At 34.5% G+C, this 27,310-nt stretch overlaps 2 protein-coding genes across 10 annotated transcripts; one reads left to right on the forward strand and one right to left on the reverse strand.

Annotated features, from left to right (window-relative positions):
* Positions 1–525: 525 nt before the first annotated feature.
* On the reverse strand, positions 526–27,305 carry LOC11431777 (AFG1-like ATPase). Of its 8 annotated transcripts, XR_003008732.2 has the most exons (18): positions 27,031–27,305; positions 26,610–26,746; positions 26,373–26,512; positions 25,964–26,109; positions 25,142–25,221; positions 24,702–24,959; positions 24,088–24,198; positions 23,766–23,888; positions 22,428–22,549; positions 22,277–22,346; positions 21,515–21,607; positions 21,164–21,291; positions 18,527–18,668; positions 17,984–18,120; positions 7,398–7,804; positions 6,785–6,963; positions 1,243–2,243; positions 526–699 (listed from the first exon to the last, which is right to left on the reverse strand). XR_003008732.2 is itself a non-coding variant. In XM_024775248.2 (15 exons), the coding sequence occupies exons 1-14, from the start codon at positions 27,209–27,211 to the stop codon at positions 17,986–17,988; spliced, it is 1,866 nt and encodes a 621-aa protein (XP_024631016.1). In that variant the 5' UTR covers positions 27,212–27,305; the 3' UTR covers positions 17,374–17,649; positions 17,984–17,985. The 8 variants fall into 8 exon arrangements, 3 of the variants coding, with proteins under 3 accessions (XP_024631016.1, XP_003588752.2, XP_024631015.1); XR_003008734.2 differs by lacking the exon at positions 1,243–2,243; XR_003008730.2 differs by having other exon boundaries at positions 526–2,243.
* Positions 9,210–15,384, forward strand: LOC11431776 (uncharacterized). Of its 2 annotated transcripts, none has more exons than XM_003588702.4 (13): positions 9,210–9,502; positions 9,572–9,711; positions 10,852–11,136; positions 11,216–11,296; positions 11,401–11,501; positions 11,997–12,072; positions 12,214–12,321; positions 12,678–12,806; positions 12,899–12,976; positions 13,131–13,190; positions 13,960–14,086; positions 14,516–14,774; positions 14,856–15,384. In XM_003588702.4, the coding sequence occupies exons 1-13, from the start codon at positions 9,334–9,336 to the stop codon at positions 14,926–14,928; spliced, it is 1,686 nt and encodes a 561-aa protein (XP_003588750.2). In that variant the 5' UTR covers positions 9,210–9,333; the 3' UTR covers positions 14,929–15,384. The 2 variants fall into 2 exon arrangements, with proteins under 2 accessions (XP_003588750.2, XP_003588751.2); XM_003588703.4 differs by having other exon boundaries at positions 14,630–14,774.
* Positions 27,306–27,310: the final 5 nt, after the last annotated feature.

Genomic DNA, 27,310 nt, shown 5'->3' on the forward strand with positions numbered 1-27,310 from the left:
AAATTAAAAGATGGTAAATAAAAGGAAAAATAAAACTAAAAGACTAATAAATATAAAAATAAAAAAGTGACAAGAGGGTGTATGAATGTAGGTTGTTAAAAATTGGGGTATGAGCTAGAGAGTTCTATATTTAGTAGTATCTAGTAGCTTCCTTATTATTCCCTAGTATTCTAGAGAGTTCTATATTATTCTGTAGTCTTCTGAGAGACTTCCACATTATTCTCTGGTATCCTAGAGTCTTCTATTTTATTCTTCATCACTCTGAAACAGCCTTTGGCAGTTCAATGGAAAGATTGTCAACAACTTCCTGTCAAATCAACAAACAATCAATAAGGCACTCTTAGTTGCTCACTCTCTTCAATAGAACTTAAATGATATTGTAGCTTGCAAGTTAATAGGAGGGTTTGAAATACTTTATTTGAGGGCTTACGACAGAAAGTACGTATACATAAGCTCTTATATGATAAACACTTACGAAAAAGTGTCCAAATACCCTATGAAACATGACTGAAACGGTAAACTTGCCTGGTCAAGAGACGGAGAAATATATCGGTGAATCTCAGACAGAGCTTCAACTGCACTGACTTCTTTATGTTCATTGTATGGATCAGAGAGAGCAGCAACCGATGAAGAATCAAGGAATTTGACAAGCTCTGAGATGAGGTTTTCAGACTCGAGAGAAAGTTGAAGTTCAGTAAACTACGAAGCATATAAAACCATGATTGTTAACAGCAAGTTAATAACCTTTCAATAAAATATAAAAAAGACAAACATGCATCCATTTTTATCCTTTCAACTTCTTTTTTCTTGCTACATAGCCTTTATTTCGCTAGGTAAAACTGTTAACTAATAGCATATAGCTTATAACACATGAGCTCACATATGAGCAAAATAGAATTGAATATCCTAATCCAAACTCAATCCCAGAGGCAGAGTTTCTTTCTTCCCTAGAATGATTAGAAGAATGGCTTCACTTTCCATTTCTAATTGGAACGGTTGATAACTTCCTGGACCAGAGCCACCTCTACTGCTAATAGCTTCAAAGTTTTACACAGTGCATTTTCTGATACTTATTTCCACAGTCAACACATTCAATTCTGATACACATCTGAATTCAATTCTTTCTTCAATCTCAATACTTTCCTAATATTGAAACTACAAAACATTACAAGTTTTTCCTACACAAAGACCACAAGTAACACAGTGTACATCATACAGTTACTCAACTGAAGAATAATCTACCTCATATTGTAGATGTCTAAAACACCAATCCAACATGTGAGAATCTGTTCCATACGGAGGAGCTGGAAGCGTACTACATTTTTGCAATTTTTTATCATCCCCTGAATACACATTACATTGTGTACACATAGTTTCTTTCATATCCCCACCTATTTTAGTTCATAACAGTTTCTGTTATCAGCATAAAATAATGAAATGTTGCCCAAAGTTTCCAGTTTGACATAATTCATGGTTGAGAAGCCTATCTTGTATACATTCCTTATCTCCTTCAACGATGAATCAACCACTAAAAGTTGCTCATCACAGTTAATTAATCTAAGGTATCAGGAAGTTGTTACGTTGGGAACACTCTTCAGTTTTAGAAATTTAATATCTGCAGAATTCAAGCTGAGTACCCCCTATGTTGGCCTTGTCAGTAACAACATATATTATATTATGCGAAACCATAAAGTCAACAACCCTCCCTGGATTTCCCATTGTCGAATAAGTAACCCAATCACAATTTTGAGATTGATAGACACACAAACTCCTAGAACTTTTACATAAAACCACCAAGACAAATTCATCCGAGCATTTGCCAAAAGCAAGTAAGACATGATTAGCAAAAATATTAGACTTAACTTCAAAGGTAGAGACATTGATTATCTTCTTTATTCTTGTAAAAGGATTGCTTAGTAAAAATGAATTATTATACCCCACCATGATAAAATATCCACCAGAAGACGTAACATAGATAGAGCGGAGGAAGCACTCTATCATCTTCAAGCAATAAATCTTTTGGTCAAACAAGCTAACAAAGGAATATGATTCCTTATGATTATACGAAACTTGAAGAAGTAACGGTTCTTGCGATGCCAGTAAATTTCTCCAATAAAAAACCCTCCAATGCTTGCACACACCGGCAAACCGAAAGAGATCGTCAAAATCTAGTGTTTTGGAAATGATATCAAGCACATCAAAAGGAATATGACAGTTCCCTGCTACATTCCTCACCTTTTTCCCTTTAGATCACAACAATAGAACAGTGTAAGGTTGGTGATTTCTAAACATGTTTATTTATTTATTTTAGGAACATAGGGTATTTTATTGTTTATTTGATAATATCATGGAATACGAGGGAGATAAAGAAATATTTATTACCCCATTTTCCCATCTTCAATTCAATCTTAAAGAAATATATACTTGTCAGTAATGACCAGTCAACATAAACTTTTGCAGTAACACCAAAACTCAACAGATATATACAGCAGCCAAAAGGATAAAACTTGTAACACCAAAATTCACTACTATCATGTATCAAACAATAAAACTTGCAACATCTAAAACATAACAAATTGAGAACCACAGAGTCCTACTCAAATTCAACTGACATATACCGAAAAATGTGAAAACTTTGATCACTAAAATTCACCATGTATCACACAACAGTGCCTTGCACAAATACAGCTAAAACATAACAAATTGAGAATCATAGGCTCCTACTCAAAATTTAACAAACATATACCACAGTGAAGAATATAAAACTTGCAACACCAAAATTCACAAGTCAAGAAGGCTATAGTCAAGAAATGGCCGTTTCAAGGAAGTTCTTATACACAAAAGGAGACCCTCTCACAAATATTGTTTACAATACACTGAATACTTTGAAGGGGAAAGCTACCGAAAATACTGCAGACTTTGTATTTCAAAATACAAAGCAGTTACTGCGTCATAGTTTGGTAGAGATGGTCGGTGTACATCGGGAACTAAAACCCTCCTTAACAGTAACTGAAGCAATGTGGGAGTTTCTGGTACATTGCACCAGAAGGTCAACTGAGTGGTGGTGATTCTAGCGAGCAAAGCTCTGACAAGTCTTCTGTTCCCCCACCAAAGTTAAATGTTCAATCTGATATGATTGGAAGTATGAGGGTGACAACTTTCACTAATATCTCCCAGAAAAGTAAATCAGAATCTAATTCTCAGCTGATGAAGAGCAGAAAACACCATAAAGAGTATACATCAGTACTTAGGGAGAAGTCCTTTCATATGAAAGAACCTAAAGCTTGTGGAAAAGTGGGTGTTAAATTAGGAAAGCTTACAAGCGAAAGCGGTTCGTTTGTTGAAAAAAAAAACAACCATCTGAAGTTCCAAATCAGAAAATGAAACATGGCTCCTCAAATACAAAAGGAGTGTTAGTATTGCAAGAGGTAGCGCTGCAAAATTACCCACAAAGGATGCAACGTCTACTTCTCCCACAGTGAAAACAGCCAAACCAAAACCTAAGCCATTTCCTCTGCCACTCAAAAGGATCAAAATTACTGCGCTGGTATTCCTTTTGATGAGGCTTCGGGCAAGTATGTGCCACAGGATGAGAAGGACGAACAAGTTTTGAAATTAGTATCTCAAGCACAAGAAAAGCTGGAATGACTGGGCCAATAAGAAGGTTTGCAGGTAGCAGATAAGCTTCGCAAGCTTCAGGCGGAGTCTAAATCTTTGAAAAAAATAACTGAAGCTTATAGATAAGAAAGAAAATCTTTAGAAGAGAATGCTGAGAAGAGGATCTCTGAAGTGGAGAATGCCATGGAAAATAATCAAAAGCAACTTGAGAGTGCCACTTCTTCCAGGCAAAGAAGTCCTTGAGAAAGAGTTGGTGTCTGCTAAGTCGTTGGCTAAAAATTCAATGGCAAGTTATCAACAAGCACTAGATATAGAGCATATGACTATTCAACAAGTCGAGTCGTGTGGAAAACGGAGTTGGATATGCTTCAAGATGAACTTGAGAAAGAGAAGCAAAAGTTAGCTAACTTGCATCAGGAGATAGAAAAGGGGAAAAATCTTTAGCCAATACTGAGGCATGTGGAATTAAGTACGTATGATAACTATTGTTTATTCCCCTTTCTGTAATTGAATTCACTTGACCATTATAATAAAATTCTCCATTCCTTTCTTTACTATTTTTCTGCTATATTTTACTGTTCTCTTTTCTGGTACGCATCACCGGACATGCATAGGCACCTAAAAAAGACGGATACTTCAGTTTGACCTTCCGAATAGTCAATTTTTATTTTTCTTTTTATATTTACATATACATGGTTGACAATTTTAACCGTGTACTGCAAACATAGGTGAGATGGGCGGTTAACTCTTGCTATTTGAAGGATGTTCCTTTAGTCTCACTGTTAAAAAGTACAAATCATAAATTAACTCAAAACGTTGCTTGTTGCTTCTAAACCAACTAAAATGAACTCATCTAGGGATTTGCACTCCCTTAGATTTTCCATAGGGCAGATGCTGGTATATGCATAACTTTACATTTTAAATTTCTTGACAAGTTTATTGGTTTACATGGTAAAAACTAGAATCTGATTGAGCCAAAGTATAGGAACATGGGTGAGATGAGAGGCTATCTCTTGCTATCTGAAAGATGTTCCTTCAGTCTCACCGTTAAAAAGTACTATTATCAAACTATAAAACTGAGGTAGAATTCTCATTAAGATTTTCCTTCAGTCTCACCGTTAAAATGAATTGTTGTTGTTGTTGAAGACTTATTGTTTTGAGAAAAATCATTTTAAACAATTTCATAACTTGTACAAATGTCATGAAACGAGCGAGTTCGATGTGTTAGAGCCTCGGGTTATGCCTCGGATCACTTTTGATGATTGGGAACTTTAACCATTCGATTTTTGGTCGAAATTGGCGAAAACCCGCGGCCGAAACACGTGAAAACGCACGTTTACGGAGCGCTGCGCCTGCATAAGGGCGCTAGGCGCCCACAAGTCAGGGAGTCAGCGTTGGGCGCCTCCCCTCTAGCGCCAGGCGCCCCAGACAGGGCAACATGCTTGTTGCTCCGTGTTCGGGTGCTTGGGGGTGGACGTGTGAATGTCCTAGGCGATCGTTTTGAAGTGTTCTTTTGCTGTTTTCACTTACTTTTATACTGGAACACATTTGGCTTTGTCGAAACTTCAATTTCCCAAATGGTTTGAAACTTGAGATTGTGTCATTTCGGTTTTTCGGAAATTGTCAAAACTTGGTTTTTATGAACAAAAAGGGGTTGCAAGCTTAGTCTACAGTTCTTATAGACTTAGACAAGGCTTGTAAGGTTAGTACAATGTCTTAATCATGTCAAACTTGATTTTCGGGTGAGATTGTGGAAAATGTGAACTTGGGTTTTCTCATACGAACTTAAGCTATTCTTTGAACTAATGTCTAATAGTTTGTAAGTAGCTTAAGCTCATGACTACATGATTGATTAAGGTTGTTTGAGAACTTCAACTTGTCTATGTTGTTTGGGAAATGTCAATATTGGTCGTTTGCCACTTGACACGGTCTTTGGTCGCAAATGTTTCTTGAGCCAATTGTCTTATGAATTGTTCTGACCATTCTTATATGACTAAGTGAAGTTGTATGACTGAATGATTGTATTGAATATGATGTGTATCATGAGATGTGTATGCTATCTTACTCAGGATGTAAGAAATGCTTGTATTGGTGAAACTATATGTGATAGTTGATGTTGAATGACATTGTCGATTATTGATAATCATGTTAATGTGTGATGGTGAATATTATGATTTATTTGTGTATGGGCATGTTTTCTTGATAATGCAAATGTGGTGGAGATAATCAATATAATTGGGTGTTGTCCTATATATTGAGGTGAAAGTTGTGGATTGTTGTCGCATTATCGAGTCTTGTTACATGTCCATGCATCATAGTCGTGTTGAGATTTTATATGATGTTTTATTCATTATTAGGCCCCGACCTAGCAGAGATCTTTTGAGATCTAGTTATGGACTTCAGTCTTGCAGAGATCTTTTGAGATCTAGTTTGTGGACTTCGGTCTTGCAGAGGCCCTTAGTGGTTTGGATATGGGTGACGACTTTGAGGTGATTTGGTACCACATGCATATATGTGTCAATAGGTGCATATCATGACATGAGTCTTATTTGGAAATGTGATTGGTGATTGTGTATGAATAATTGTGAATTGATATTTGTTCATGACACATGTGATTGGTGATTATTGATGTGAGATATTGGGGTTTGATGTAAGTATATGTATGAGAATATTATTGATCAAGTGTATGATGTTTATATTGAAATATCCATGTTAATTGTTATTTGGATTATGTTGATGTAATGCTCACCCCCAATGGTTTGTCCGCCTGCTTGCTTGTATGGGTAAGTAGACGTTGTGCAGGAGTAGTTGCTTGGTGAGTCTTTTGTGCTTGGTGGATATCGGGAGCTTTCTCCGATATCGGTGTTAGAGTTAGATTGGCTCTGATCTAGGCGTCGTTGTGTCGGTCTAGATTAGCTTTTGTTGGACTTTTGTTATTTTTGGAGATTTACCCGTATGTTGGGATTTTTGAGATTCATCTATGTTGATGTAATAATTGATTTATGACATGTATATGTTGAGTACTCTAGTTTATATGCGACTGTTGAAGTTTATATACATGTTTATATGGTTTTGAATTTTGGATGATGGCATAGCCTCTATTTCTTGAATAAATGTATTATTCGCATGTTTAAGTGTTTTAATAGAAATAGGAGTGTTACACCACCTCTCACACTGAGTCATCAGTAGGGCATGGGGCACAGTGGCGTAGCCCAGGTACACCAAGTCATGTAACCTGCTCTGCCTAAGCGGATCCCAAAACCAATCCTGATTCCCGTTTGGGCGTCCGAGACTCAGGATCTTAGGCCCATGATTAATAGGTTTGACCACACGCAACTTACGAACCTGAAATAATAGAAAAATAAACATAGTTTAAACAAACACACATATAAAGAAAACAATTAAACATAAAGAAAAGAATTTAAAAAAAACACATATTTAAAGAAAATAATTAAACATAAAGCAAAAGAATTAAACAAACACACATATAAAGAAAACAATTAAACATAAAGTAAAAGAATTAAAAAAAAACACATATAAAGAAAATAATTAAACATAAGAAAAAACATTAAAAAAACACATATAAAGAAAACAATTAAACATAAAGTAAAAGAATTAAAAAAAACACATATAAAGAAAATAATTAAACATAAACTAAAAGAATTAAAAAAAACACATATAAAGAAAATAATTAAACATAAAGTAAAAGAATTATAAAAAACACATATAAAGAAAATAATTAAACATAAAGAAAATGCATTTAAAAAAATTACACTTACGTTATCTGAATTATACCAAAGTGGCAACGCCACATGACCGGCATAAGAGTGCAGCAAAGATAAGTCTGTCGGTTCTCCAGCAAAGGGAGGGTCCTCAAGTAACACATCCGGGGCAGCAGCTGCTGCAATGTCACCGTCGTCTCCTACATGCTGCTTGTGGTATATGATCCTATCAGTCGTATCGTGGTGTACCTGATCCTGATAGTTCAGGTACTCCACCCCAGACGGGTCCACAACCTGTGACTCCTCAGGCTGTGTAGCCTGAGAACTCCCTGAATCATCTCCCCTCCGACCTCTACCCCTCTTTGGGATGTGGGCGCTCTACCTCTCCCTCCGGTGGCTCTGGGTCATCGCTCGCCTACCACCAATCATTTTAGATGGATCAATGGGGTCATGGTCGGCCATATCTACACAAAAAATAATAAAATTAGCATCATTTCCATAACCTAATCAAACACATTAAACCTAAACTAAACATAAACATAATCAAACTCATTAAAAGTACAACAATGAACATCATTTCCATAACCTAAAATCATTCAATATAATCATCATTACAATAAAATTTATATCCATCATTTCCATAATAACCTAAACATCATTCAACTTATACATTCAACCACTTTATCAAACACACTAAACCTAAACATAACCTAAACTTTCAAATTCAACCATTTTATTAAATTAGCACATTGAACCTAAACATTATCATACACACTATCATTCACATTCAAACATAAATAATCAAATGCATTATCATACACATTCAACCTAAACATAACCTAAACAAAACATAATTCAATATACACATTGAACCTAATTCAATATACACTTTTTCAATATGCATTCAACCTAATTCAATATACACTTTTTCGAATTACAATCAAGATCATATCCATAACCTAAACTAAATAAATAATCAATAAAATTGTTATTGAGGCATTTTATCAAACACTTTGTGTGCAAAGTATAAAACATTCAAATTGTGTTTATTTGGCTCCATTCCAAACCACATTATACTTAAAAATCATTCAAACAACAATTACAACAACTACATTCATCTATAACATCATAATAACACATGCAATCATCAAATTATCAATTTTAAAATCAACTCTAACCACATACAAACTACTCTAATTTTTTTAAAAAATCAACCTAAACAAATTAACATTATGATTAAAATGATGGCTAAACTCCACTTTTTGCCACCTAAGTTTCAAAATGTTGCGATTTTGACCCCCTATTAAAAAAAATGGCAAAAGTGACCCCTATGTTTAGGGAATATGCTCTTTTGACCCTCTAACATAAGGGAAATATGTTTTTTTTAACCCTTATCTTTACAAAAAGTTGCGATTATGACCCATTTTCTGGGACACGTGGCATCTTCTGAGCAATTTTGGGATGAAATGGGCCAAAATTGCTATTTTTTTAATAGGGGGCCAAAATCGCAACATTATGAAACATAGGGGGCAAAAAGTGCAGTTTAGCCTAAAATGATTGACACAACTTACTTGTGATAATGCGCAGTTGATTTGCTTGCAATTCGTGAAAGAAGATTTGGTGAAGATTGGAGAAAATTTGTGAATTTTGTGAAGTTTTGGAAAATGGGGAAGTCCGGTTTGCGTTCTGGTTTAGTGCAGATTTCCTCGGCAGTTAACTACCGAGATTCTCCTCAGCAGTTAACTGCAGCCGGATTTCCAAAACTTCGGCAGTTAACTGCCGAGGGGTAAAAGGGTTATTTACTCGTGTGTCACGGCCTTCCGCAATGTGGGAACAACAATTCTCATTTGCTATAATAATATAATAACAAAAAAAAAAAGAGAGAGATAGGACTCATAGGAGATTGGTTCGAACTCGGAGTAAAGAAGTTTCAACAGTCAAAACCCTAGTCTTCTACCACTACCAAAAACCCATCATCGATTCATCTTCTCTGATGGCTTCTCGTGGAAATCGCAAACGGAAACGTGGCTCTGTCGAAGAACGTATTGACCTTATCCATGTCACGCTCAGAGTTGCTAATATTGGCAACAGGACTGCATACATGAGGGACTTGAAAGAATACTTGGAAGCGATGGATGATCTCCAAACACTACTAGATTCTGGTAAATCTTAGATTTTTCTTCAATCTTTTCCTTTGTATCAAATTTAACTTATGTTTTATGTGTTTTTAGGTTTAGACTACGGTATGCTTGCGGCTGGATCTATAATAGAAGATATACTAATGCATCTTAAAGGGCCATCTGTTATGATGCGTAGGCTTTGCTGCAAAACCCTTGCGCAGATCGACTGGGGCCCAAAGGAGGAGGAGGAGGTAATGTTATCGATTCATCTCTGAATAGGTTAAAGTTTTTTGGTTGCATTGTTTTAGCTTTAGGTTACTTTATCTCTGAATTTCTGAATGTAATGAATACATGTTGAGTATATGGTTTTTCAATCTATACATGCTGGCTTGGTTTGTGATTTTAGCATTTTATGCAACATAATGTAGCTTCAAACAAGGGAGCACCAATATTTTTTATTTCCTCCCCATGCATATGAGATGTTTTTTTTTCAATCTATACATGCTGGCTGGTTTGTGATTTTAGCATTTCATGCAACAATATACATAAAAGAATATATATTTTTTTCCTTGTGGCTTTTGTTAAAAGAATTTGTTGAATGTACATGCTTTTGTGGTAAGGGAATAGTTATAGACAAAGTTCTGTGAGTTCACCGACATTGACATTGATATTTTTATGTTGCTACATGTGTTTGATCTTATGCTTGCATCTTGTATTTTTTTTTTTACTCTTCTTATGGATAATTTGTGGGATAAAATGTTTATACCTCCCTTTTGTATAGGGACTGCTAGTCTTAAATCTTTTGTGATAAGGTAGCATTTTAATGAACATTTTTGTAAGTTTCTAGACTACGATGATGCAAAGCTTTGAGTTGTCTTTTGTAGAAGCATGGTTCGAAATTGAATTTAATACCCTTCCTTCTTCTATAGGTTTCAACATATTTTAGTAAGTGATGTTGACTTGATCATATTGAATTTAGTATGAAATTTGCAATGCTTACCTTATTGTAGTATGTGTGATATATATTATGCAGTTTCTATTAATAGTTAGTTATTTCATTTATACCGGCTAATATGACTGAGTGTGTTATTGTTGTCATTATTAGAGATATATATCAGTCATATAGTTACTAGTTAGTTAGTGCCTATAAATAGGCTTAAGGTGTCACATTGTAACCAACTTTTCCCAATTGTAATAATATTCATTTCCATCAATAAGTTACTTTTATAGCTTTTCTCTCATTCCTTCCATGGATGCCATGTTTCCTAACAGTCATGATAAATATTAGCTGCTAGCATGGATTCATAAAGGTTTTTGGTGCTTTTGTTTTAGCTTTAAAAAAAGATAGGGTACTTTGTCTCTGAATTTCTGTTTTTTTTTTTTGTTTGCAGCAACATAAACGATGTATTTGTGGTTCCGGCGTGATTAAGGACCTCATGAACATTCTGGAAATGTGTCAACGTCAGGAATCCTCCTCAGCAGTTCTTGATACCAAAACAATTTGCGTGGTGATGAACGCAATTGCTTGTCTAATTGATTGCCCTGGGGGCATTAAAATAGATGATCGAATTCCTTTGGTTCACTGGTTTTTTGCAAAATCAAATTTTGAAGTGAAAACATCTTCACTCCATGCTCTAAGATATCTCTGCTTTCATAATGAAGAAAATGCTATGGAGGTAATTTATTAATATTCTTGTAATAAAAAAAATAAAGCTATTTTATATTTGATATTATTTATCTGATCATTATCTACAGATTAGTAGGGTTGCACCAAAGATTATGCTGTCTTTAGCAGACATGTTGGTGTGCAAAGATGAAAAAATTTGTCATTCTGTTGTATGTCTATTTCTCTCTCACTCTCTCTCTCTCTCTCTCTCTCTCTCTCTCCATCCATCCACAATGATAATTTAATATGAACATTAAATATTATTTTATTGCAGCTTCAGTTGATTTTCAGTTTAGCGGTTTCTGCTCCTGCTTTAGTAGATCACATGGATTTCCCAACTGATATGGTCCTTACATCCGTTCTTAAGATAATCAGGTATGAAAAGCATAATATTTTCGAGTGCATCTGATTTTGCTGTCAGATACAATTCCACTTCCATGCTTCTCTCTCCCTCTCGCCGGCGCCGGTGCCGGCGCTGCTCTTTCCATTCATACAACGGCGGCGGGGAATTCATCAATTGTAAAGATAGCTTAGGTTTCTACTGTATTGAACATCAATTATTTAACTCGATACTGGTGTTCCTTTTTTAAGTCTGATTATCTATGAAAATGCTAACAAATTGTTAGCATTTTCATGGTTAGGCCTGTATATGACAGAAAAAAACAGAAGCGCGTGGCCTTGTATTTGACAAAACAATGTTTTTTCCAACCCTTTTAATCCCAACCCTTGATTATTTATTTTGCCACATGTCACACATCCATGATGGTAAATGGAGCAAAGATGGACTCAATATTTTCATTTCCAGATTTGGATTGCAGGATTATTTTTTTTTCTTCCAATAACAGTTGCTCTTTATTTGTCCTTAAACAGAAAGGAGAACGAAAACTTGGTTGTTTTGGGACTGTGTATCCTTTGTACGATTGTCATTCGGAAGGGCAAATACAAGGTTGACATTACTTTCAATATATTCATAATCGTATTATCTGATAAACTATGACTTTTAGAATGTTAGGCGTTACCAAACTTGTGAATGTTAGACTTTAAGAATGTAACCATTGTGTTAAATTGTTTTGTATGAATGTTTTAGGTTGCACTTGCTCAACTTGGTGTAATACCAATTTTGATGCAAACGGTTCAATCGGATAACGAACAAATCAAACTATATACTGTCGGGTTATTGCATGAGTTAGGCAAGGTAAATTCTGTTTGTTATTACTACTACCATTTATTTAAATCTCCTTGTGAAATTAATCCTTGGTGGCGTGCTTGCTGCATGGTTGTTCGAAAGTGAACTCCCATTCTAGAATTTAAACTGTGTCGTGCTAACCTCTTTAATTTGCTGCGCATATGAATTGTTGGTTGCTGCTGCTACGTGTTATTCTTCCCTGTTATTCAATTTCCATTTTTTTCCCTGCCGTTTAAGAATTGGGGTTCCATTCAATTGGATTGTTGTTGTGCACTGTAGCCGTGCTAGTTTCATCAAATTGGTGGATAAATTGCTTGCTACAGCTTTGTTATTCTTTTGATATATTATTTTTAAATTTAATGTAGGATTTTCATAACCAAGTGGCCATGGTTGATGAGGACTGTTTACCAAAAATTTTCGATCTGTTCAACATTCAACATCAGGGTATGCGGAAAGCAGTTCGTGGGCTTCTCTTCAATTTTGTCAACAATAAGGTATTTTTATATGACTGAAAATTTAAATAAACTATTTTTCAATTTCAAAGCAAGGTAAATGATGGTCAAATTTTTTTTCTCTTCCCGTGTAGGTTGTAATATCCCAGTTCATCACTGGAGGCTGGTTTGAAACAATTTTGGAACTGAAAGGAGGCACTTTTGGTTATTATGTTAGTATCTCATGTCTATATCAACCAAGCTTTGTCCCACTAAGTGGGGTCGGCTACGTGGATCAAATTACGCCATAATGTTCTATCATAAAATGTATTTTGATCCAGTGTGAAAAATCTGCGTTTTCCTGAATTATTTTTTTATTTGATGTAGGATGATGATCCTAGTGAGGCTGCAAAAATTATCAAAAAGCTGGCGAAGAATCACCATCATGTATATCTCTGTCTCCACACTAGTTTTGTTATTTAACTGCAATTCTGCAATTCAATATTGTTTTAAAATTCTGAAAGGTGGAAGTATATGAGATTTAAGTTTCAGATGATAAATCCATGTGTATCTAGAATAAGCATCCACATAAGTTAGAAAATAGGTATATCCGTAGGAGGATTCAATTGGTGCAGGTCCGCATAGGTCACAAAAAATCAGTTCAATAGGCTTAGTTGAGATGCAAAAGATGGAAGTCGATGAACTGTACCAGAACAACAAGCAATACAAAAGCCGGACAAGCTTTTAATAGGCAATTTTATATTACAAAGTCTGCTATGCCAGATGCTATATATGGAAGGAAAAGACTCAACAAGTAACTAATCTTTAGCTTATTCTAACCGTGTGTTTGTTTCAAGTTTACTAAATTTATTCCTAGGAATAACGTTCCTTGGAATATAAAGATGGGAATTTTATTCCAAGGAATTTAGGAAAATTATGTTTGGTTAGCTTTATATATTCCTAGGAACCATAAAAATAGGGATTATAATAAGTAAATTATTTATGAATTTATTCCCATCTCCATGGGAACTTTATTCCCACCCTTTTCCTTGGGAAATTTTTTCTATTCCCAGGAACATTTTATACCCGGGAATAAAATTTAGTAAACTTGTAACAAACATAGGCATATACATTCCTATCATTTTATTCCCGGGAATCAACAATTATAACTTGAAACAAACACACCCTAAAGTTTTGTTTGTTTTTATTCTGTTAGGTGCGTGGAGAATTATTAAATTTAATGAGAGAGTCAAGTCAGCTGGAGAAAGTGAGAATTGCGGTGGCACTTGCCCACTTTAGCAAAGTACCAAAGCATTTCAAACTAATATTTCGTGATAATGGAGGTAAGTGTTTCTGCTCAGTGCTGATAGATGTAAATATCTCTGTTATGAATTATTGATTACTTCTCCTGAGGTCTTGGTTGAACCAGACCTCTCTTTCTTGTCTTCAATGAATGTTTTTGGGATGAAGGAAGGTAAGAGGGTTAGGTAAGACCTCAGGAGAAGTAATGTGGTTTTCTGTTCTAGATTAGGTGACTGAGTTTCTGATTAAGGCGAAGAAGCAGAATCTGGTGATTGAGGATGCAGAGAAATAGACCTTGGGGTGACCAAAGTGTGTGTGTGTGTGTGGACATGTTAGTGGTGTGTGTGTGTATGGACAGGTTAATCTGTGACCTATACCTTTAGAGGAAAAAAAAGGCCATGTTTGCTGTAGTACAATACAAGTATATTTGTTTAACTACACATGCATTAATTATTTTATTATATATGTAGGTCTAGACTTTCTTGTTTACAGCCTTCTTGATGCTTCGAACAAAGAACATGTGGCTGTAGCTTTATGCAAATTAACAAATAAATTTTTGCTTGTTGAAAAAAAAACAAATAAAGTTTTGCAAGATGTTCCTATTGAGCCAAATTTGCAAGTGGATAATGTGAAGAAATGTTATGAGCATTCCAGAGCGAAGTCTGACAGAAGACTTTCTGCGGAATGCATTATTTTTACGATAAGGAACTTTCAAGAGGTTCTTCTCAGGTATTGACATAGTGTATTATATTAGTTTTTATTTAGAAACGTAATGATGCTCTTACTGATATGATACAATTTGTTTTTTAGGGATGGTCTGTTTGCTGATGAGATGGTTGGAGAGATCCGATCTTACTTGCGGAACTTGCTGAAGCGCATCTAAGTATCTAAATGGATGAGAATATGAAACATTAACTTGGTGTACGATTGGATTCACACTGAGTTTAAGATAATTGGAGAGATCCGATCTTACTTGCGGAACTTGCTGAAGCGCATCTAAGTATCTAAATGGATGAGAATATGAAACATTAACTTGGTGTACGATTGGATTCACACTGAGTTTAAGATAATCACGAGTCATTCAATATGTTGACTTTTTGACTCAATTATATTTTTAACCCTCTACTATGACTGATGTGAATTTCACTCTCCATCACTTTTTTATTTTTTATTTATTTAGAGTTTTTAGATTCTTGTAGCTAATCTATTGGAGGTCCTTTGACTCAAGAAAAATGAGTAGAGTTAATTGACCAAAAGAAAGAAAAAACTTTAGGTGCAATTATTGTATGTGGTCTGAATTAGGCCTCACCAAAAATATAATTAGTTCTAATTTCTTTAATGAAGTTACGTAATCCTCCCGAAATTAAATTCATAATTCAGAAATTATTATACTATACTTGACTTGCTCCACAATTTTAAGGTCTTGTATTTGACGGCTTCTTCCATGGACCACTCCTCAATATGTTTTATGATGGACCATGATTGACAAGAAATTTTGTATGTTTAGTAATGAAACATATTTCTATCCCTCGAAAACTAGTTTAATAATAGTTCAAAAGTACAGTATATAATCAGGGCTGACCCCTGATGTCAAGAGACTTAAAGTAAATTTTATAATGCGGTATTTTGAAATAGAAAAATAAAGTTAACTTTTGTTAGATTTCAAAATTTGACCAAAAAAATTGAGGACTTAAAATTTATCAACTAAGATAGATAAATATTGATTATTAGTATGTCATATTTATAGTTAAATTGACATTTTATGAGACCTTTTTTAACCCAAAATTTTGAGGCATAAAGCTTTTGCTTGAGTGACTTAACCCTCATACCGGCCCCGAGTATGATAATTTCTACTTAATTTTATGAGACTTACCGTGACAATAATATACATGTATTTAATTTTACAAAATTTCAGTATTTTTACAAAAACGCAAAAAGTTGAATAATTATCTTGACTAAAATCAAACAAATTTTTATAAGGGGTAAAAGCTAGATAATATATATATATATATATATATATATATATATATATATATATATATATATATATATATATATATATATTTGCATGTACTAAAAATATCTCTGTGCTTTGTTCTGACGGGATCTAGTTGGAAAGGAACACACAAGTTTAATTAAAACAACTAAAAAAAGTAAAAATACAAAACCTTAAAATTGTAGAGCATGTGCTGCCAAAGTCTAATAATAGTTCAAAAGTCCAATATAATTTCAAGTCAAGTATAGTATAATAATTTCTACTTAATTTTATGTGACTTACCATGACGAATTAAAATATAGGAGTACCGGGTCATTGCAAATTATAATTTCATAAAAGAAAATACCGTTTAGAGTAATATTTTATGTCCATCTATTTGTTTTTTAATTACACTAATGCATATTCTCAACTTTTGTACTATATAATAAATAAAAAATAATCATTATTAACTAGTAAGAGACCAACTAGGGATGGCAATGAGTACCCAATGGGTAGGGTTTTATAGTGCCCATCCCCATATCCACATTTGTAAGAAATACCTATACCCGTGTTCGTACCTTCGTGGGCAACAACTTTAGTGTCCTTCCCCATACCCCTATGGGTACCTAAGTGCCCATACCCTCACCCATTACCCACACTTAAGCTATGAAAAAGGAATGAAAACATCACAATTGAAATAAAACTATGGTCCAATAAAAAAGCATCCAAAATATCCCTAAACAATTGTACATCGGCAAGATGAAGTTGTTATTGTATTAAGTAGTTTTTTTATTTAGGTTTGAATTTAGGCTTAAATAGTTAAATAAATTAATTAATTATACACCAAAAATAAATAATTATTTAAAATATTATATAAATATATATATGCAGGGTTGCGGGCCTGGGTAGTATAATACCCTTACCCGTGCCCATACCCATAACAATTTGTGGGTATTATCCGGACCCATGTCCATACTCATGAAAACGGGATTTTATCCTACCCATTGTGGGTATTTTTTGCGGGTATCCATTGGGTCTGGATCCAATTGTCATCCCTAAGACCAACTGACATTGAGTGTCTCTTCTAGATTACTTTTATGTTCAATTCCCATTGATTCGTCACATCACCAAGCAATAGCCCATTAAAATTGTTTTTCTTTTTCAAATGGTGGTTTAATTACCTTTTAATGCTTGTTTGATTATTTTTTTAATGCTTATTAACCGCATTAACTATGTTGACTTGAACAAATAAGGACGGTTATGGTATACACTTTCCGATCACTAATATACTCAACATTAGCTATTTGACCTTAATCAAACAATTTTTTTGACAAAAAAATCTTACAGTCAGCATTACAAAAAATTTATTGATTGATAATTGTCATTGTGGTGAAGAACCAAAATCTCAGAGTTTGATTTCTGTTTTTAAACTAGCTTACTGTTCCATTTTCCAACTTATCACAATCATAGCCAATCACCATCGAGAGAAGAAAGTGGCAATCAGTACAAAGTATATATGGGAACAATTCATACTATGTGATACAATTGCAAGTTTTCTGTAGGCATCACTTGTTTTGTTTTCCATTAATAATTCATTAATCCAGTTTTGTTTGTCTTTAAAATATAAATCTGCAAATTACACACCGTTTGACAAGTCACGAGAATTATTATTTAACTTTAGCAATCATAGCAACTAACAACAACTCAAATAAGATTGAACCTTTCAGCATTTGTACATTAAGAACTTTTTCGTAAGTACAATTTATCGTGCATTGCTACTTTATTTAGGATACTGTAAGGAATAAACAATCAGTGGTCAATACTAATATCACTAACTTGATCACTTGTATACTTGTGCTTATTGGTGATAATAAGTAAATTATTGCCTGAATATCTACATAAAGTGTATAAAAGTCAATTTGATGTCAGAAAATAATTTACGTAGCAGAATAAGAAAACTTACTTTCAAACTGATGATGACTCAGACAATAAGTTGTCGCGATTTTTTTGAAATTTTTTATGTTGCGTCTGAAAATAAGGGTGGACATTACTGACTCCATCCAAGTATAATTGAGTTTGCATTTCAATCAGGCGCGACACCTACAATGAAAAATCAATGTTAACATTTTCTTCTTAGTTGATCTTTCAATGTTCCAGAGCAATATAAAGAATTCAAGACACAGATACAACACATTTAGAACCAACTAGTCAGTCAGAAGTTTAGCTTACAAGATAAATTGCATTTGAAATTAATTAGCAGCATATATCCTAATATTATATGTTCAGCACCATTTATCATGAAATATGAGAATGTAGTATATGTTAAACTCGCCACCAGGTAGGAAACATATACGGAAAATAAATCAAGGAAAATCATTATGAAATGCAACTACAGTACTTGCAGTGAGGAAAAAGAGATACTACAGGGAACCATTTCAGCATAATGTTATGAATGGTTTTGTAAATATTGTTGCACAACTAAAATTCAGGAATGGTAACTACTCACAGCTCTCTGAAAAGTAAACAGCTCTTCCTGACCAGATAGTATGGATGTGATGCCAACAGGGGTACCTCCTGAGCCCACGTTGCCTTCTGCTAAGACATCGCGGCGAAGTTTGCTGCCTTCAGCCTCTGTTTCAAACTGGAAACTGGAACCGAAACAAGAGTGAGGAGGCTCAGTTACCAATGCATCATATAATTAAGAGTGCTAAATTTCAATCAAAAGCAAATCTGTCAGTCAGTGGCTGTTAATACATCATTAAGAGAAACTTACGATAAAAAGAATGTTGGCCCAAAGAACAGAACCTATGAAAACTACTAATTATAACCACAAATTGTCAAGAGAAATCTAGTTTATAAGGAATTTGACGATTTCCTTAATTTTAAGTCTGACTACATTCTATGCCATGTTTGGAAACACATTGGAAGTTTACCTTTTAAATCAAGGATATGGTCTCCAACTTCTCAACTCAATCAGTAAAACCACTTTTACAATCATCTTGGGCTCTACGCAACCTAACTTTACTCAAAAAAAAGGAAGCAACCTAACATAGATCTCTGGTGCATTTTGAGCAAAAACCCTCCCTTCTTGCCAAATAATTTTTTTTATGCTATAAAAAAAAGGGGAGTCCGGTGCACTAAAGCTCCCGCATGCGGAGGGTACGGAAAGGGGTCCCACCATTTTGGTGTATTGTACGCAGGCTTACCCTATTTTTCACACAGGAGGCTGTTTCCAGGACTTGAACCCGTGACCTTTCAGTCACGTGACAACAACTTTACCGTTGCGCCAAGGCCCCCCCTTATATTTTATGCCATATTTTTTACACAGGAGGTTGTTTCCAGGACTTGAACCCGTGACCTTTCAGTCACGTGACAACAACTTTACCGTTGCACCAAGGCCCCCCCTTATATTTTATGCCATATAATGGGAAAAGTAATGTTTGGTTTCTTGTTTGGTACTTTGATCAGATATAAATTTGTTGCAGGATTACAGTGACACTAATAAATAACTGTACATGGTCTGTTAGCGATCTAGAGTTTAGAGAATAACTTATATTTTATGCCATATAATGGGAAAAGTAATGTTTGGTTTCTTGTTTGGTACTTTGATCAGATATAAATTTGTTGCAGGATTACAGTGACTCTAATAAATAACTGTACATGGTCTGTTAGGGATCTAGAGTTTAGAGAATCCCTGGAGGAAGCAATAGAAATATAATGTAGAAGAGAGACAGGAATTGAGAACTGAAGAATACGAGCCAGCTTGTGGATCATGCTATTAACAAGCCTAAACTGTGGCTCAGATACACTATGAGAAATAAGAAAATAACAGGTCTGTATTTAATAATGATAATAATAATAATATGGCAGTTATATGGTAGGACGATTTTGTAGTAGTTATTTAATTGTGCAATACAGTAGTTATATGGTAGGACAACTTTAGCAATCATTTAATTGCATATTTTATATGAAGGACAATCAGAGGATGAAGGCTGAATTACAGCATCATTGATCTGTTTTGAGAGAGATCAATAACTGATAGCGAAAAAGGGCTGAAACCTCTTCAGTTGGAGATTCATCTTTAGGTGATAGGTTTTATCAACCAGGGTCAACAAAACGACAAGGTGAAACTTGGGACAAGTAGAAAATGTCAATTGAAAAGGTGGAGTTACCGATGTTTGGTAAAATAGACCTTGTAGCATGGATCACCAGGGCTGATATTTATTTTGAAGTTCAAATACATTTCAAAAAGTCAAGGCAAGACTTGACCCGGTCTCTATGCATGCAGGGAGGAACAATTGTCTAGTTTATTCTTCTCTGAGAGGTCAATAAGATTTTGACTGGGGATAAGTTGACGAAGGCTCTAATAGATCGATGCGGGGGACAAGAACAAGAAAATCCCTTTGAATAATTAGCAGTGTAAGATAGATTGGTAAAGGAAGAATATAGAGAGGCTTTTTGAGTTGATTTCCTTCCAAGTACTAAAACTACCTAAACAACAAGTTGTTGGGAATTTCACGAGAGGACTTTTAGCATCAATAAAAGGAAAAATCTTCATTCTACACTCTACAGCCTCAATAGAGTGCAGTTTATGCAAATGGCTCTAAGACCGGTAGGAAAGTTCACCTACCAGATTTGTGAGTTTGTGTGCTCTTTGTGTGCAGTTTAGTGAAGTTTTTTATTTTAAACTTATCAAAGACTCATTCTCCTAACAATGTTTCTGAATCATCTCTTTATACATCGTCTCCTAACTAAACATCTCTAACTGCTAAATATTCTTGTAACTCACACCTTCCAAGTCCTATCTTTGTCTATCTAGGCCTAACATGGTTGGTTGAGGAAATAAATATCCATGATAAGTTTTTACAATAATTACTTTGAAAATGAGTTTGCCAAGCAACAACATCAACAAATAATCTAGAATCAGGAATTTAATATATATGTTTCCAATTTGAAACTACCTATTCCCAGCTACAAGGCATAACAAGCATCAGAATCAACCACTGGATAATATAGACAGTGAAGTGATAAAAAAGGCAAACAAAATTATCACATCACTACTTCAGCAGACCCAAAGCATTTATACTTTGAAATCCAAAAGCTTTCCATGCATCATAAATCACATACAAACAGACAAAATTACCTCTCCAAGTCAAAAAGTGTGCCCTCCTCAGTTCCTTGAAATAATTCATCAATTGAAGAGGATGCCAAGCAACATAGACAAGAATGATGATTGTATAATTCGTCAATAAGAGTGATAAATCTCCGTGCCTGAAAAGTAGAGAACGTTTTTTTTTTTGTTGCTCAAAATAAGATAGGGAAGTCTAGAAAGAGAAGTGTATCAAATTGTAAATTTCAAGCATTGCATATGAAGAATAACTTAGAAAATGTAGACACAGCAAGAAAGCAAGCTTTTAACCAACAATTTGTTTTCTTAAAATACATCAGTCAATTATAAACACATGAGACCAACTCATCCCGTTTTAATTAATACCTTGTCACGAATGCGCATGCTCATCATTGGAATATCAGATATGAAAACGGTGTGATAGTTTTCAGCAACTGCAATATAATCTGCTGCACCCAACTGAAAATCAAAACAGTTAGAGCGAGGGAGAGATCTTACTTCCAGGCATCCCAAAATATTAGCTTTAGCTATTTTTACCACCACACTAAGGCATGAGTCTATTGTTGTCATGATAAATAAGTTATATATAGGATATTTATAATATAATATTTGCAAATAAAATACATATACTTTTGTGGCTCAACGAGTAACCCATTGGCATGACTAGTGACCCATCAATCCAGTACCCTGACCGAGTCGAGTACCAGTCCTAGTTTAATACCACTGGCAAAAAATTATCAAACTCAAACTTAGAACTCAATTTGTTTCCAACTAAGTTATGGGGTTTATACAAAAGAAGGAGAAGAGAAAGTGGAGACAGATCCTTCGTCACGTCGGACAGTGACGGCAGTGACTAGAAAGAATGGATAGCATGTCTGTGTATGCTTGATGAAAAGAACAAAGTTTATATAATGATATTTTAGTCAACATATTAGAAATATCTTAAACCCATCTTCTCTCCCCTCCAAATCTCCCAATGATAGAGGGGAATAAAAATGGACTGAGGAAGAATTTTGCCTCTCTTAATTCCCTCCCTTCCATTTCCTCATGGCCAAACAATATGTTCGTAACTATATTTGCTAGGAAAGAATAATTTATACAGAAACCAAACAAAGAGAAAGAACATACCGGACGACCACATAGATAGTCAAATGTAAAGCGGGCAACTCCCTCGCAGCTTTCAGGAACCTCAAGAGTCCTGTCACAAAAAACTTATATGATTCATTTATATTATGCATCCTTGTTTGACAGCATTAAATATAAATAGGAAACCCAATACCTTCCGAACATCACTGAGATGGTGTTGGAGATTACTTTTCCTCCAAATCTGCCTGTTGCATCCTGCCACTTTTTCTCAAATTTATTGATGGTTTCCCTTTCAATAGGCCATAAATAGTTTACCTGCATATCTATATCAACTTAAATTCCCATATGTTCGAGTTCTAATAGGCATAATAGGATGTGTTGTTGACATGCAACTATATACACTGAGCATGGATAGAAATATGCAGTTGACTTTTCACACAAGTATCATGAATAAATACTGTTCAAAACCAAAGAAGTATATAATAGGAAAAAAAATTGTCAGTGATGTCAAACATGGAAGTGTCCTCACTTGGGGACTTTCCAGTTTCCATCCTATGATTATATTGTTGAGTAGAAGAATTTTGGCTGTACAATATTTGTAAGGTTGGCATCATAATACTTTGTAATTGACAAAGAAGCCACATTTCCATTGAATTGGTATTTCATAATTTGGACAAAATTATATGCATTGTTTTGTTTTACTGAACAGATGATGCAAAGTAACTACTAAGATACCTTTTTTTTTTTTTTTTGTATTGATGTACAAGTACCTACTAAAGAGCCACAACTTTTTTTTATGGTTAATCAACTATCATGCCAACGTTTACACGCCTTAAGAAAACCAAATGCAACCAATATCAAAGTCAATAATATGGAATGGGCACATCAATTAGGGTATATACACAATGACATGAATTTATTGATGGACCCTTAACGATATTGGGTCATTCCATGTGTCCCTAAGTTGCCAATGCACACATTTTCACCATCAGAAATGAAGATTTCACTTTTCCCTTTGTAGGTAATACAAAGCCGAGAGAAAACAACCTAAGCTATTGATTATTCTATCTATTATATTCATTACCAAACTATCGACTTTTACATTTTATTTTAATAACTTCAGTAACTGTGTATGGTAAATGATGTATATAAGAAATCAATGGCCACAATATAGTGTAAATACAATTCCTAGAGATGCATATGATAAAAAAGAATTGGGTTAGGAAAAAATATTCAAATTATTATTGGGTATTTATCTATTAATATGTCTGATCAAACTCAAAATTACTCTACTACTATGAAATATACTGACATCACATTTGCGTGTGCAAGAAATCAATGACCAAGCAAAACTGCAAATGCAGTTGCTAGAGATGCATATCTTAAACAGCTATTTGAGGAAAAATAGATCAAATAATCGGTGGATATAATTCCACTGCTACTATGGCTGATGATAAAATTCTACCACTGAGAAGTATACTGACATCACATGTTTACGTAAATGTGATGAAAGTGACAGATTAATTCTCACCCGGTTTTCTGATCTTTGTGCTATAAAACGACGGTAGTCAATTTCACTGCCTACCAACACCTTCTCACAATGTTCTTCTAAATTAGAAAGAAGGTTTTGGAAGAATTCTGGTACCATATTAGCCTGCACAAAAAACATTTTTGAAGAAAATATCAATAAACAAATATGAGGCCCTTTTCCAATTGGTCTACAATCTAGATCTTCCAAAAAATAAATCTTCAGGGATGTCATCAGTGTGTCTATAAACCCCCTGCAACATAATCGAGTAACAAAGGAAAAGGATAACACATCAAGTAAAAAGATTGACTAATAAAGAACAGACCTCATTCAAGTCCTTTGGTGCTCGATTACTTGTAGCCACAATAATAGTTCCACTACTCAGCAATCTGCTTAGAATTCCAGATAAAGCCACAATAGCAAATACATCAACGGTCTGAAATAAAGAGCATAAATATTAAGTCATAATCTTCCTTACAAGCCAAAGTATGAAAGAAAAAGTGATATGATACAGAGGAAGCTCAGCAATCATGTTAAGAATAAGCCAAGGAGGGGAAAAAAACCAAAGCAACTCAAACTTACAACAGAAGTGTTCAAAGCCTACATTGAGTTTCTACCAGATAGTATGGTCTGGAGCAGAAAATATGGGTGGGTAAAATATTTGTAACGGAAAAACTTGACGAAATAACACATACTAAAGTAGACCAGGGAAGTGACTCAAAATGCACACTTCCTAAAATCCTTTCAAATGAATCATGAAAAACTGCTCCAATAGGGAAAGATGTGCCCAGTAGTCACCGAAAACAGAAAACTCAATAAGAAAATATTCCTCAAGTGTTAAATCAGAATTGACGAATAGGGGTATGGAAATCTATACTTTTACTTTAGGATACAAATATGGGGAACGCATTATAACACAGCGTAATAATCGTCCTTTACCTGTATCTCATCAAAGCACAAAATGTTAGCTCCCTTTTCCTCTCCTTCTCGATCCAGAAAAAACTTATCTGCTACATCTGGAAGAATGTGTTTCATCTGCACCTCCTTTTTGTATCTTTCTTCTGCAGCTAACCACTCCTTAGCTTTAGTGTCGAATGGAAGATTCATAATCCAACTTGATATGCCTGACTGCAAAGGCTTCTCTTCCATTTGTTTCTTCCATGTCTTGTGCATATGCTCATTTATTCTAAGCATGGCCTGCACAAGAATGGAAAAGGTATAAGTCTATCGCTTTCAGTAATATGTTCACGACAATGATTAATGGTCTTGCTATAGAAAGATGTTACATTTATTCAAGAAAATAATATTGATGACATCTATGTCATTAAGACCATAAATAAATATTCAGGTTATGCCCACAAACACAGTAAAACACTCACCTCATGAAAGTGATACCTTCTTCGATGTTTAACTATTCCTTCAGTAGCACTGTAAAACATGTCCATCAGCATTGTTTTCCCTTCAGCATTAAATATGCGAGCAAAATAATTAGAAAAGAAAGTGGAAAAATAAGACTAAATAGAGAATCGGGGTAATGCATAACATTGACTCTGACAAGCGACATAAATGAAGTAACCAGAATCTTTAAGCAATATCATAATTAGAAATTGAATCAGACCATTGTAAATTAGCATTACTGCTGAACACAAAAACCAACCAAAAAGAAAAGAGTAGATTACACTCCTCTGCCTTGAGAGCTGCTTAAACCATATTGTTCTCCCCTCTGATTATAAAATTACACTTCTATTTGAAGTTGCGACTGGTGAGCAACTATAAATGAACTCCCTCCGACATTTTTCTTCTTTTTACAATTTTCAATAACAACTATTTTGAATGCCATTAAAAAAAAAAATAACAACTATTTTGAATGTCTTGTTGAATTTATAACTTAACAAGAAGAAATGAAGTCTCCTCCTATTAACTTTGAAACTTCACCCAACCCTTCGTTTCATTTTCTTAAGTCTCAGTTGACAATAGAGGTTCAAAATTAGATATCAGTAATGTTGATACTAGCATACAGGAAAAAAAATCCCTAAAAAACATGTTTACGTAATAATGGAATAAATAGTAACTCATTCATCTTCTAAGAGAGGGGAGTGTGATTTTCAAAATCAGAGGAAAGGACAATGTAAATTTAATCATCATGAGGATGGAATGGAAAAGATAATTTACCCAAAAGACAAATAAAAGAAGGTAAGTACCACTGCCCACATTGCCATATATGTAAAGTCCTTTGGGAGCTGGAGGAGCAGTTGGACGGCGACCAACCAGTGAATCGAGCTTCTTCTCACGTTTAAGATAAGAAACCCATTTTCCTACCCCTGGATCCACATTCTCTGGTCTTTTCCTAAGTCATTAACAAACAATAAATACACAACACATGTAGCTTTTATAGAATGTACCTAAATAAAACAAAATTCGTAGCAAGGAACCACAAGCCTAATTCCAAAAACACTATTTTAACGGAAAAAAAAATCGCATAGTCATCAAAAACATACAAATTTAAGCATGTATTGGAATCAAAATCACCTAAAATTGACTCAAAATATACAATTTTAAGCATCTAAATCTAATTGAATCAAAATAACGTAAAATGGGCTCAAAATTTACCTAGAGTTTGTCCATCTTTCAGTGATTTTATTATTCAAGCGTTTCCACCAATCCTTGTCATTCTGCTGCTTCTCAACTTCGTCCATAAGAATCCTTCGGCGCTCATTCTCCCTTTTCTTCTCCCAGTTTGATAGATTAACCTAACAAGTACAAGTAAAAATTCAAACACAATCCAAAAGGCCAGAAACAATGAAGAAATCAAATTCATTAATTAAACATCTCTGATTAAGATTTTACATGATACTCTTCCATTTCTCTCTCATAATTCTCCAACCTTGATAACAAATTCTGAAGCTCTGTAGCAACACTTTCTTGGTAAGGATCGTGCTGCAACTTCCCTTGATCAACAAGATTTTTGTACTGCACAAGCGGTCCTGAAAATAGAGTTGTGTTATTTTGACACAAAAATTCAACATCAAATTTCGACACCAAATTAGATATCAAATATATGTTTAGTTGCGTTTAGTAGATAGCGAATGACTATAAAAAGGTGTTGCAACTCACATCCGAATAATGTTTAAATAAACATGATTTCCAAGTGGTCAAATCTAATATATTGTGTTTTGAAGATATGATTTCTGCTAAGAAAACAGCAGTAAAATTGAATTTGGAGAAATTGTTGATGTTGAATTGAAGGAGAAAGAGAAGAGGGATGAACCTGGATGGTTATGGTTGAGAATACGTGATGGATCGGTGCAGTAAGAAAGAAACGGAATTACGCGGGAATTGGAGATTGGGATTGGAAATGTGAGTTTGTTTTTGTTGGAGAGAAGACTCCAGATTCTTCTTCTCATTGTTTCTTCGTATTCTGAAAATTTCACTGTTTTTCTTGGATGCATGTATCGTAATGACAAGTTTGGAAGAAAGAAAGAAAGAAACAATTGGTTGATGCTGAGTGACGTGACGTGGATACTTCCTTCACCACCAAAACAAACTAA

The sequence above is a fragment of the Medicago truncatula genome, chromosome 1 (assembly GCF_003473485.1).
Source record: "Medicago truncatula cultivar Jemalong A17 chromosome 1, MtrunA17r5.0-ANR, whole genome shotgun sequence".
Classification (NCBI taxonomy): Eukaryota; Viridiplantae; Streptophyta; class Magnoliopsida; order Fabales; family Fabaceae; genus Medicago; species Medicago truncatula.

Coding starts and splice junctions, on each gene's coding strand:
- LOC11431776 (XM_003588702.4), top strand. CDS start 9,334: ATGGCTTCTCGTGGAAATCGCAAACGGAAACGTGGCTCTGTCGAAGAA. Junction 12,073..12,213: donor TTCGGAAGGGCAAATACAAG/GTTGACATTACT, acceptor TGAATGTTTTAG/GTTGCACTTGCTCAACTTGG. Junction 12,977..13,130: donor GAGGCACTTTTGGTTATTAT/GTTAGTATCTCA, acceptor TATTTGATGTAG/GATGATGATCCTAGTGAGGC.
- LOC11431777 (XM_024775248.2), bottom strand. CDS start 27,211: ATGCATCCAAGAAAAACAGTGAAATTTTCAGAATACGAAGAAACAATG. Junction 26,513..26,609: donor GAGAAATGGAAGAGTATCAT/GTAAAATCTTAA, acceptor TGTACTTGTTAG/GTTAATCTATCAAACTGGGA. Junction 18,669..21,163: donor ACACTTTTTGACTTGGAGAG/GTAATTTTGTCT, acceptor TTTCGGTTCCAG/TTTCCAGTTTGAAACAGAGG.